This window comes from Calliopsis andreniformis, unplaced genomic scaffold (assembly GCF_051401765.1).
Source record: "Calliopsis andreniformis isolate RMS-2024a unplaced genomic scaffold, iyCalAndr_principal scaffold0022, whole genome shotgun sequence".
In the NCBI taxonomy this organism is placed as follows: Eukaryota; Metazoa; Arthropoda; class Insecta; order Hymenoptera; family Andrenidae; genus Calliopsis; species Calliopsis andreniformis.
In genome coordinates this window covers 9,355,884-9,369,098 of record NW_027480432.1, presented here as the reverse complement: position 1 = coordinate 9,369,098, position 13,215 = coordinate 9,355,884, and the positions used below count along the sequence as shown (strand labels likewise).

At 34.6% G+C, this 13,215-nt stretch overlaps 1 protein-coding gene across 2 annotated transcripts in view; it reads right to left on the bottom strand.

Moving 5' to 3' along the window:
* Positions 1-13,215, bottom strand: part of Oatp26f (Organic anion transporting polypeptide 26F) — a 70,072-nt gene that overhangs the window by 5,172 nt on the left and 51,685 nt on the right. For both annotated transcript variants that reach the window (XM_076390906.1, XM_076390907.1), the window contains 4 exons: positions 3,066-3,187; positions 1,863-2,126; positions 1,347-1,548; positions 419-566 (listed from right to left, as the gene is read on the bottom strand). In XM_076390906.1, the coding sequence (XP_076247021.1) occupies positions 419-566; positions 1,347-1,548; positions 1,863-2,126; positions 3,066-3,187 (736 nt within the window). The remainder of the gene's footprint in view (positions 1-418; positions 567-1,346; positions 1,549-1,862; positions 2,127-3,065; positions 3,188-13,215) is intronic.

The window sequence follows — 13,215 nt, the reverse complement described above, 5'->3', positions numbered from 1 at the left end:
ATCTGAACTCTACTATATGTACAGTATTCTAAATTGAATTTTATTATTAATCTTGTTCTCTTTTGCTACATAGAACTGAATACAACAATTTTTGTCTTTTGATTTTTAAAAATATATCTTACCATTTTATTTTTTTGGATACTCAAGAATATTTCCAGTATCTCTAGATTACTTTTCAAAGAAGTTGTATAGTAACTATTTTACTTAGCCTTTCAAACGTTACTTTCATTAAGTAAAATTAAAGGATTCTGTTTTGCCAATTTCCCTCATAAACAGTACATCTATTCATCACTTTTTTCAATTTTTAAATCAAAGATCTAGCATTAAAGACACAGTATAACAGACACACATCGTTCTAAGAAGTAAAACACTATATGTGTGTTAATGCTTAATTGAAAAAACATAAAAATCCACTGACTTCCACATCGTTTATCTGCGTTTCCTGGTAGCACCCTGCGTGGCAAGGGGAATAGTACGTGATCCCGTCAACACCACATATTGGACTGAACTCTGACCTCGAACATCCACATCCGTTATTGCACGCGTCGTCCAGCGAGAAAGATTTCCTGGAAATGACACAAAATCCATCACTCTTAGTAATCCAACCTAGACGTGTTTCTACGTTATGAGGAAAGCGCCCGAAGTGTAATGTTCACTTTTTAATAAGTCTTCACTAGCTTGAAGAACTCCTTGAAGTGAATACGACAATATTACTCTTTGGGAGTACATGGTCATTTAAGAGATATTAGAAATTAAAATTGTTTCGTGTGTTTTAACTTCCAGAAAGGTACAAAATTTGAAAATGTTCAATGTTTCACTTCTTTAACTCCCCAACTTCTAAATCTTCAGCTCTTTAACTCTTTAAGTCTTCAACAGTTTAATGTTTCGACTTTCCCCCTTGTCAATTTTTCAGTTTTTAACGCTTCAACTTCGCGACTTTTCAGCCCTGTAAATTTTTAAATTTTGAACGTTTCAATGTTTCAACTTTCCAATTTTTCTACTTTTTAACTTTTCAGCTCTTTAATTCTTCAACGTTTCAATGTTTCGACTTTCTAATTTTACGATTTTCCAATTTAGCAAATTTTCGAGCATAGAAATATGTAGGCATTAAAAGCATTCAAATTTAAAAAATATTAAATTTTAAAATATTCAAGAACTCACAAATTTTAAGCATTCAAATACTCTAATGTTCAAATCTTCACAACTATTTCAAGCAGCTAAGGTACTCTTAACAATTTTAATTGCCAATATCTCGTAAATAACTGATCACAGTGTTACAAACAGATGGACACTCATTACACCTAGAGAGCTCTCCTCAATAAACCCTCTAAAAAATGGTAACATACTTCGTGTGTCCCGAATAAGGTACCGTAACCCCAGCGAAGTTCAAATTCGGGCAGTTGAGGACAAAACACAAAGTGAAGGCGATGCACGAACAAGTGGCCAGCAGGCAGAACTTCAGGATCCCCGAGCAGGGCAGATTGAATCGTTTAATGAGATAACCACCTAGAAAAGTCCCTCCTCCACCAGCGGGGACTGTGACCAGCCCTGAAAATTAAACGAACCTCCATTTCCATCAGGACATCGAAATATCCCGAAATTACTCGCGAATTATTCGTCAATCGTAAATATTCCCAGGGAATACGGATATAAAAACGTCAGAGGACGATTTACGCCTCGACATTACGCGGACACGTGTGACAATAACATATCGTTCACTCGATATTCCACGGCGGGGCAAAAAATAATAGCCAGGGCTCTTCAGGATCGCAAAAACGAAAAAAAAATGACGACGATTACGCGTCGTCGGAAGAGGCGGCCCCCTTTGATTGATTATAACCGAAAGCTTCAATATTATTCACCCATTAGCAGCGCGGCGGAGCTAGCGCTGACGTTGAATTGATTTTCGATCAGCTTCGGCAGGAACGCGGCGAAGCCTGCGATGAGCAATCCTTCACTGGCACCTGCCAGATTCAACATGAAAAATCCTGGATTACCGAGCAGCTCGGTCAGGGCTCGCGGTAATTCGCGGATTTTTGAGAAAGCTTCCCCTGTGTCGCTCGAGGCGGACTGCTTCGGCTTCTCGTGCGCCTCTGACACCCTCTCCTTGGCCAGCTCCTCTGAACCTGAAGGGACGAGTGTTTGGTGAGGCTGCCTGAGTGGTGGGATGGTTCATGGGAAGGTCAATATTGTGGGAGACTACAGTGTCATTCTGAGGAAAATAGTTACAGTAGTGAACAAAGTTCGCAGAGGATTATTAAATTCATGTGTGGAAGTTTTGAAGGTATTTTATACTCTGTGGTGGGATGAAAAGGACTGCGTGAAAGCTAGATGTAAATGTTGGGTATGAGACGAAAGGAAGGAAGGAATACATCATGCTGATGTATAGGATTGATTGATACTCTGAATGGACGATATATCTGTGAGTCATTGCTTAGGTAGAATCAAGTGAGTTCCTGATACCAGTTAGTTACTCTGTGATATTTTTTCAGTTGCTTCTAGAACAGAAATCATGCGTCCAGTTTAATTGAGAAAAAAGTACTAGATCGTTTTAAGGGTTTAGTTTATGTTCCTCGTTTTTTTTTCAATTAAATTGCATGCATAGCTTCAGTTTTAAAATCGATTGAAAAATTTCATGGAGCAACCAATATCTGGAACTAGCTCGAGTTTGCTCTATCTACATACGTTGTTAGGATCTTCTAATAAGTTTTTTAATTTTGTTAGGAAAAAGGCTTTTATGTAACTCATAGATACCAGTTGGACCATTTATCATGAAAGTGGTGTGAGTCCATTTTTAGAAACGCCTGCAAAAATGAATGGTGCAAGGTTCTAAGATGTGACTTTAGTTTTGGAAAAATAGATTCATCCGTCTAGTTGTTTGTGTGTGACTCCAGATAACTAGATTTTAGAATTTAATAATAAGTATTCCTTTATTTATATGCTAATTTTTGTTCCTAGAATGATGAATATTGTGACCTCCCAGAATATTGACTTCTTCCGCTAGAGCGTTTGTTTAGGATAATTAGAATTTTCAGAATAAAATTTCTAAATAGTTTTAAAAGTACCAGGTAAAGCTCTTGGAAATGCTAAGATTGGTATAGCGATTACGAAGCAGAGAACAGAGGCTCCTAGGAAGCCTATCCACCAGGCTCCGACCCATACGTTGCTGTCTGGTGTTAAACCAATCCTGAAAATTGAATTTTGGATTAGTAGTAAGAGTTACTTAAACTGATAATTATTTACAAAAATAGTCTTATATTTTAAAGAAATAAATTATGAGAACAAATTCTTTTTTAATTACGAATCATAAGATCTTGGAACATTTTATAGAAATCTGTCTGAACTTTAAGTAGATACATTTTAAAAGTTTTCTGTTGATGATATGGTACCATGAAGAATTAGATTACATAACAATTATATTTTACTCCTATTGCATTTCTATAGATATAGGTATCTATTTTTTCTAAAGATTCCTACTTTGTTAATACCTGCTATATTTGTTATTATTCTGTTATCAGTATTTTCTATCAACCTAAAAGAATTAGTATTATAATTCTCTCATCTAAATAAAAATAGTTCTTTAAATAGTAAATTTTTAGGACTCTATAAGTTCAACATAATTTTGCATTTATATATAAAGAAAAATGAATATGGCATAACAATAAATAAATACGAAATAATAAAGTGTTTTATAAATGAATGTGCAGAATTTGGAATTGGTAAAATTAGTAAAATTCTAAAAGTATTTCGTTTTTCTTAGTACACACAATACACATTTTTAGGACTCTACAAGTTTAATATAATTTTGCATTTATATATAAAGAAAAATGAACATGGTATAACAATGAATAAATACGAAATAATAAAGTGTTTTATAAATGAATGTGCAGAATTTGGAGTTGGTAAAATTAGTAAACTTGTAGAAGTATTTCATTTTTCTTAGCACACATAATACACAGCATCACTTTCTTAATTTCTTCAATATTTTTTCTCGTAATATACATGTATACATGTAATATACTTTGTCACATCGACTCTTTCTGATAACACATTGGCACAATTGGACGAAAGGTTTCAGGAGATAGAGTTCCAGATGAATTATTCTTAGAGATAGATATACGCGACATAGATTGAGGAAGTTACATTTGCAGTTTGATATTCTACTTTCAAGCAAGGTGCAAGATCGATTGTAATTCACGAGAACGAATCGGTGGATTCTTATTCCGATCCTTTATTAGATTTATGCAACACGATGCGACGAAAATATGTGATCGATTTTTCGTTCGAGATGAACCAATCCGTCGAAATTGGATTGAATATGACTTGATTTCCTTTTATTTAAATTGAAGTCTCACCTCGCTATAATTAGGCAACTCTAAATAGCAGGATTTCTACATAATTGACTATTATTTACCGACCTAGAAATTGCTTTTCAGATTGAATGCTTGTGAAGCGAGTATAGTATTTTTGATTAATTGAGGATGAGATAAATTAGAAATGTTCGATGGCGTTAAAAGTTTAAATTAGTTTAAATATGTGAAAAACATTAATCGTTATTAGTTTCTATATTACGAGAAAAAAACACAGAAGTTAAATTTTGATATCTACTTTTTATCTGGAAATTTTTAGTAGGAGTAATTTCATGAAATGTAAATGGTTTCGCAATAGTCTCAAAATAAATTTTACATCTTTAACATAAATATATAGTGGAAAGTGGCTAATAATTGAATACACAATAAAAAAAACTAATAGGATTATAAGAAAATAACATTCAGAAAAATGTATATAGTTTAAATATAAAATAAAACATTGAACTCAATTTTTGAACGATATCCAATATAGCTATTAAAAGCTACACAAATATTGTAATTATGATTTTACTAGTTTCAGTTGCAGCTTCTACCAATAATAAATATTCGTCTCCAATTTTGCCTCAAAGTGGAAAATATTTTTCCATCTAATTAATTAAACTTTTCCATCAACATCCCACGTTGAGGCAACTCTCCTTAATCAACCCCAGATGATTGTCTCTTCACGAAATTACAACAAAAATTCGTATCTCTAATATTACCCCTGTTCCATCCTCATCGCTACAGTATTCATCAATCCACTTCAGTTCACTCAATTACTCGCCAGCAAACCGAAAAACTAAAGCATAGGGGTGGTACTACAAAAACACTCCCTCGCTTAATTTCTCCTGTTTAACATCTTTAAAATACTGGCCGATATTAAACGGAAGTTGGAAAACTGGGACGTATATTACGTGTGAATAAAAAGAAAAGAGAGGGATTGCAACGAAAAAATGCAATTACTCCGAAACAGTAGCTGTAGTTCATCTCTCTGCGTGGTGAGTAGGCCAGAACTGCTTTTCCTGAGAACTTCCGACGCACAGCTGGCCGATTTCCTCCCACCATTTTATTTTTTTTCTAATTGCACTCGTTTAGAAATTTCCGACGAACGCGGCTTATGCAACTTTTCCGACTAATTTGTAGCCTCGAGTGCATCCACGAAAAAGCTCTAACATGCGTTATGTGCCGATATGTACATGTATAGTATGGAGTTGGAAGTATCCTCTGGGTGCTTCGATAACTTGGCTACGGAAAAGGTTAGGGAATATGGCGTAACGATCTCGTATGAATGTGATGGAAATGCTTATTGGAGAGGAAGTGTAACTAGTGGCATGATACCAATTATTTTGAATGTCTGAATACACCTAGTTTGAAAATTGGAAATTTGGTATTGCTGGAGATCGACGCATAAAAGAAATATATTTTAGGTTTAAAATATAGTACCTATATATTTTTATCTGGTAGCGAATATAATAACTATATATTTTTTAATTTCAATGGGTATCAAGGTTTTGCAATTTTTTAAATTCTCAAAAATTTCTAGATTTAAGTTTCACAAATTTTATAAGATTTTTAAGATTGTCAAGATTTAAAAACTGTTTAGATTTTCAGGGTTTATGAAGATTTCTAAGATTTCAAAAAATTTTGAAGATTTATAAGATTTTTATGTTATGTAAGACTTCTAACATTCTCAAATGTTTCAAGATTTCTTAAGACTTTCAAGTGTTCTAAGATTTCTCAAAATTTTTAAATATTTTAAAGTTTTGAAATTTCTGAGATTTTCAAAGATTTTAAGACTTCTTAAGATTTTAAGTGTTTCAAGATTTGTACAATTTCTAAAATTTCCAAGATTTTTAAGTGCTTCAAGTATTTTTAAGAGTTTTTAAAATTTCTAAGAATCATTTAGATTTTCAAGATTTTTAAAATCTTCATGACTAAGAAATTAAGCAAATTTTTAAGAATTTTAAACAGTTTAAGATTTCTTGCTATTTTTAGGGTTTTTAAGACTTTTATATTTTTAAAATGTTCAACAATTCTAAGATTTTTAAGATTCTTCTTCAATCTTCTTTGATTTGAAAACATTGTCCAGAAATGTTCCAATTTTACGATTGCAAAAAACTATCCAAAATGCAAACTTTCAAACCTCTCAAGACCAGTATAATATAGATTCCAGTTCTGTAAAGATTTCCAACACTCCAATTCAATCCCCCCAAAGCTCTCCAAATTTTCAAGACTTCCACCTCCAATAACAATTCAAGCGATTCAAAATTTCGTCACGATTAAATCCCTTGAAAACGGGTAACAGAAACTATTCAATACCCGTGGCTAGGTGTAACTGTCCGCAACGTAACCCGTCGCTGTTGAAAACTCGCACAGGAAGAGGCGGAGGAAAGTTGGAAAAACGAGAAAAGTACTCAGAGGCGAGATCTGAGGTTCTGGCAAGTTGGTCGAAGCAGCATCTGCCGCCTCCACGGAACTTTTCATTTGCCTGCGAAATTAAACGCGCCACATATACGATCCACTCAGACGCGCGTAGCCGGAAGTAGCCGCGTGACGCGAGCGGTTACGAGGAAGTGTAATTGCACCCCTGGCTGCGTTATTAGGCAGCTGAACGGAATTGTTCGTCTTTCGCTATTTATGAGGGAAGGGGACACGTGCTTTTTCTTCTTCTAAAATTGGCGAAACGAGGTTAATTTGCTCTTTAAAGATTCATTTGCCTTGGAGCTTTCTGAGGGACTCGAAAATTAAAATTAGTTGTACAATACGAATTAGTGTTCTAAATAATAGATTATTTTTGGAGCAATTATTTAACACCTGGTTGATAGAAGGTGGATGTCCAAATTTAGTCATTCGTTTTTACATAGCAAGTAATGGCTTTTTAAATTATATGTATATGTAGCTATGAAAGTAAAGTAGCGTTTTGGAGGAAATAGAAGTTTTGAGGTAGAAGCATTAAATTAGTGGAAGTAACATAAAGTATTGAAATATCGAACTCTTAGGAATATTTTGAGAAAACTAATAATAATGATTTTGTTCGAGATTTATTTCCACTTGTATAATTATATGTATGTCACAAAGAACGATATTGCTTTTTTTTTTGTATTTGAAATTTCACAGTGTATTTCTAGGTTTCTTATTACACGTGTTTTAAGATTTGTACAATTTCTAAAATTTCCAAGATTTTTAAGTGCTTCAAATATTGTTAAATGTTATTAAAATTTCTAAGAATCATTTAGATTTTCAAGATTTTTAAAATCTTCACGACTAAGAAATTAAGTAAATTTTTAAGAATTTGCTTACACGTGTATCTGTTCGTAAATTTTTACTTCACAAGAATTGTGAAGTGTGTTACAATTCTGAATGAAATGTGTTAACCATGTTTTAGAAGACTCATGTCCAACCATACTATCTCTAATACACTGAGGACATTTTTGATCAAAAAGTATCAAAAAAAGGACTACTAATAAAAATCCTAGTAATTTTCTTTTGTGAATCTCAGTTACAACTTCTAAACTCTTCTTCCAATTCCAAACACTTCTTCTTCAAACAACTTGTAAATTCTTCTACTGTAAAACAATTACAGATTGAAATGGAATACCATCGAGGAAAAAACTCACAATCAGATCTATCGTGTCACCTATCAAACGAGATCCAATTTCCTTAAATCCTCCAACAGCTTTATAATCCTCTTCGAAGCCAATTTAAAGTTCAGCAATCGTTCCAAGCGGATGTGCATAAAGCTTCATGCTCGATCGATTCGATATAACGCGCTAGGATGTTTTATCGATTAACTATGTGTCTATGTTCCTACCAGAAGGTTTACGTAACCAGTCTTTTTTCTCCCATTCGAGTTGCGTTTGTTCCGAGTGTTGGGCGTAGCTCATTTTTTCTCGATGAAACCCGACTACGAACAAGTGATTGATTGCCTGGAAACGGCTGACTAACTGTGCGATCATCCCTTAGCGAATTTAACTCCGCCACGCTGACAAGAAGTCACCGTTTACCCTTCTGCCTCGTTCATTTTTTGCGCAACACTCCTGTCACGACTGATCTCTAAATGATACCCCATCGTTGTGATCTCTGACATCCGAGCTTATTCAGTGGAGAAAATATTGGTTGTCACAGAAGGTACGATCTATTTTGTGAAAGAGGGAGAATCAGAGGAATATTATTGATTTGTTGAGGGAGGAATTTTTTTAAGGCTAAATAGAATAGTTGGAATAAGAAGTATCCAAATAAAATATTAAATAATAATCAAACATATTGACGACAGCAGACAATAGGGAGTTTTCTGAAGAATATCTATCCTCAGGAGTTTTCATTGTAATTTTTGTAATTATACAGGAAGTTAAGAAAATGTAAAGGTAAAAGTGCCAATTTCCTACAAGAGGTTGATATAAATTATAATTGATGTTATTAATTTGGTAATTTGAATTGTAAAGTCGTTGAAAGTTATTTTATTGCTGCTTTTTCTTTGGTCGTGTATGAAGAGTGGAGAATCATCTAAATTCTTAGAAGGTGTGATCATCTGATTAAATCTCATTAAACTTTTAATTGATTGGAACTTATTAGAGTAGCTGTTCATGGGTTTACTATAAGAAACTAGAAATTGCAATGAAAAGAGTATTCAGAAAATAATACCTGAAATATTTAAATACAGATAGACAATACACAGTGTTTTGTAATTTTTGTGAATTCTTCAGCTACAAAGATAGAAAATAATACCTAATTAGCCTATATATACACTATTTTTCTAAGAAGATAGTTGTAAAGTAATTTTATTTTACGATTTCTGACAACATGCACGCAAAAAAATTATACAACTTTGAACAAAATCACAAATAGGAATTTAAACATATTTGGGTGCAAAATTTAGTGTACTTTAAGTCATTTATGGCTTCTTCAAACAACTTTTGTAAACTTGAATCTAAATTTTTTAAGTTGGGAAAATAGGTCAGTATTTCTGGAATACCTTTTACAGAGTTTAATCCTCTGTAAAGGATTCTTAATCAATCCTCCTAGCAAGATGTTTTAAATTTAGACTTAGCAATACTTCAAAGATAATAAAATATTATATTTTCAAGTTTCTGTGAATTGGCCAAAGTTTTTACAATATTCTTAATTTTGATCGTTCAGAGAATTTTAGAATTTTAACTCGCTTAGATTCTTCATAGAAATGATAAAAAGAAAGTCGCCAGAGTTCGACATTCATTGGTGTCTACTCGTATCCTCCGCAACTAAGGCGCAGTTAAGCGTGAAACGTGGAGGAAGGTCCTTTCGACTTTTAATTTCAGCCTCCTTCGAACCACTTTTTGCTCCCCTGTCTCTCCCTTTTTACCTTTTGTCTTTCGTGACGTAGGCTGTTACCATAATAATTTCTCGAGCTTTAAAGAAGACAGCCTGGGCCTGATTTATTAATCGGAGAAAAATGAGAGTTCGCGAGGATATCATTATCCTGAAGAATTCGAATAAAAATGAAAATCTTATCAATAGAATTCCTATAATAATTATCCTTTAAATCAAAATTTTCTGTATATTTTGTAAGTAGAACCTTGGCAGAATGACAAAAACAAAAATGTATGGGGACTTTCTCATACATCTATTAGACCAGAGTTAATTAAGAAAAATTTGCTAAATGTTAGTTGGTAAATATTTCATCATTTTGGGTAGAAGTATGAACAAGAAAACGTATATTGCACAAACATTTTCTTGCTAAAATACTCATAACACAAATTAGATTTCCAATATTAAAGCAATAATTATTGCATGGTCAAATTCATAAAGAAAATAGAAGCTATAGAATTTTTAAACATGTTATGGTTTGTTGACTTAGCTTGTAGGTAATAATATTTAGTTACTGTAATAAATTTTTAGACAGCTAATTATCAATGTCTCAAACAAACATTTTTAGGCACAAAGAGATGTGCTGGTAATTATAAAAGTGGTCTAAAAAATTTAGAGAAGTTAAATTTATCACTTATTCTGTTAATCTGATGTTGATCGCTGCAACATAAAATACTTTATTTTTAACCTAAACCATTTTTATAATTACGGACATAAATAATAGAGACAAAGTTATTCAACTTGAAAATGCTAAAAACAACTTGAACCATTCTGTATATTCTCAAACACAAAACCTCCATATCTAATGACCAGAAAATCGCTACAACATTACATTCTCCTGATAAAAAATAACGAAAATAATAACAACAAAATCACAAAAAATTCTTTCAAAAACACCTCACCAAGCTTCAATCTCCCAAATCACACTATCAACATACACTCAAAGACACAAAGAAAAGACAAACCATCAGAAGCAGTTAAATCGAGAAAAGAACGCACCCCATATTGTCTAATAAAACACTGTCTCCTTTCATTATCCCGCTGCGCGCAGTGGACCCCAGGAACCCGTCTTTTTCTCTGGTCGTATGCAAATACACAGCTGTACAATGTCCGCAGGAGCGAACGACAAAAAAGTCAGCACGCGAACATTGGAATAAACACTGTCGGGAATCGATATTCCGTCGTTTTAAAGATTCCCGAGGATAGAATGGATGCTCGAAATACTTTACTCCAGCCGACAGCTCGATTTACCGCTGGATATTCACTGTACACGCGTCTCTGAGAGGCGAGAAGAACGAAAAAAAAGAAGAAGGAAAACGTAGAAAGGGAGACAAAGGGGTGGGATAGCGCGCGACCAACGATTAATTCGATTCTCACGTGCATCCTATCGGAGTGACTCAACAAAAGGACTGGGGCTGCTCTAGGGGGAGACGAGTGGACAAATGGAACTTGATTGTGCTCTAAGTGTCGGGGGATGAAGTGACAGTTTTGAAGGGTAACATCGGCGTCATCGTCAAACATTGGTACACCGCTTGACATTTTCCCCATGGGGGAGGGGCGGGCCCTGTATATGTCGCATCCACGGGGGTTACATGCACTATTAATCGCGGCCCATTATACGCTCTAATGGTCCTTCGGGATATTTTCAACGGGGCAGACGCCTCGTGACGAAGATACTTGGAAGATTTTGCTGGATGTCCTGGCAAGAGGTTCTAGTACTGGTCGTGAGAATACGGATAGAAGTGGACATTTTATTGGATCCTTTGATACTTGGAGCTTCGAAGTTTGAGACATTTTGTGGAGACAGATTTCTTGGGTCTTTGAGAATATTTCCATCACCCTTTATGGGTCAGTGGACGAATAAAATGAACACCTCAGCTTTAAGCTTTTTAAGATACAAATCACTCGGTGATATATGTATGAAGTGGCTATAGATATACATGATACAGAAATGTTTGTAGGAAATGGATCTTGGATTTTTAAAGCTCTGTAAAAGTTAAACCATTAGAGATACAACAAAGTGGATTGAGACTATTTTCCTCTATTTCTGCCCCTGAATGTGTTTTCAAAATTATAGAATTCTCTGATTATTAGTTTGAGATATAGGTATGTTAATTTTAAGGCATTATTATTGGGAAATAGAGACAGATCTCTGCAACTAGAATCTTTTTTTTCTTAAAATCCTATAGGTATTCCAAAGAGTTCGAGCATGTACCTACGTTAAAAATATAATGATTCTCTCAAATACTGTCACAATTTCGTCCACTTTATGAAGAATTTTATCCTCTCGTTCCAACAAACACGATATTACAAAATTTTCATCACACTTTACTTATCCTGTTTACCATAACTTCCCTCCGCAAGTACCCAAAGCACTTCACTAACTTCAGTCCAACCACTAAACTCGTCTCACGTCGGTGAATTCACCGAATCTCCCTCGAATTCTGGAATCTCAATTAATCTTCATCAGAAAATTGAATTTTCCCCGGGAAAAGCGTCGGGGATTGACCAAGAGACAGATTAACAAGTATCACAGGCAGCCAGGGGGAGATAAAAGGAAGAAGAATGTCGGAATCAGTTTCCTCATTATCGTCTCAGGGACAAGAAGCCCGGTAATTAAGCGTCGCGAGCGCGTGATAACGTCTAACAAGTTTTTTCCATCCCTGTAGCGACGCCCCTCCTCCTCTCACGGCGTCCTTTCGAGGCCGTGAAACGGCAAAAATAGATCATAAAAATCCGATACTTTGTGCAACACCCGTCGCCTCTGCGCGCCGTTAACTCGATTTCACCTGGGCGTTATTCGTAAAGGCGTTTAAAACAAGATCCCGACCAGCCATGAAAATCCCCTTTCCAGCGGTCGTTTCGAGGAAATTTTTATTCAAGCATTTCTCACCCAGTGGCTCGGTTTCGCGATTAATTCGAGGATCTCGCGACGTGGATTTACGGGGAAGACGCGGGAATAAAGTTCGAATTCCCCGCGCACCAGTGCCACACGAAATTCGTGAAGGGATGTGCTGTGCATGCTTAAGAAGAGAAGGTCTATGGGGTGTTCTATTTGGAACAATCCTTGCGAGGATTTTGGGAATCTGTTGGAATTTACAATGAGGACATTTTCGTTTGAAACAGAAAATAAGAAAGGCTGTAAGTGCCATTTAAAATATATTGATTGTTTTTCATGAAGTGTGTGTAGGGTGTTTATATGAAGGTTTGTATTAATAAATCGTATTCCTCAGAACTTTCTTACTAGCACTTACAGTATTTTTTATTTCTACTCTGCATTTAAGATACTTAAGCTAGATGGGATACACTGTGTAATCATTTAGTGGAAAAGTTTTTGACGTTCTTGAATAAAATATAAAGAAAAGTATATTAATTTTACAAACGACTTCTATATTAAACAGGACAGAACTAAATTGAGCAGAAAAGAGGAAATAATAATCAATAGACTAATCATGGGACACACGAAAATAGCCCAGGACTTTATTCTAAACAAATCTCCTCCGCCAATCTGTGAACTATGCTA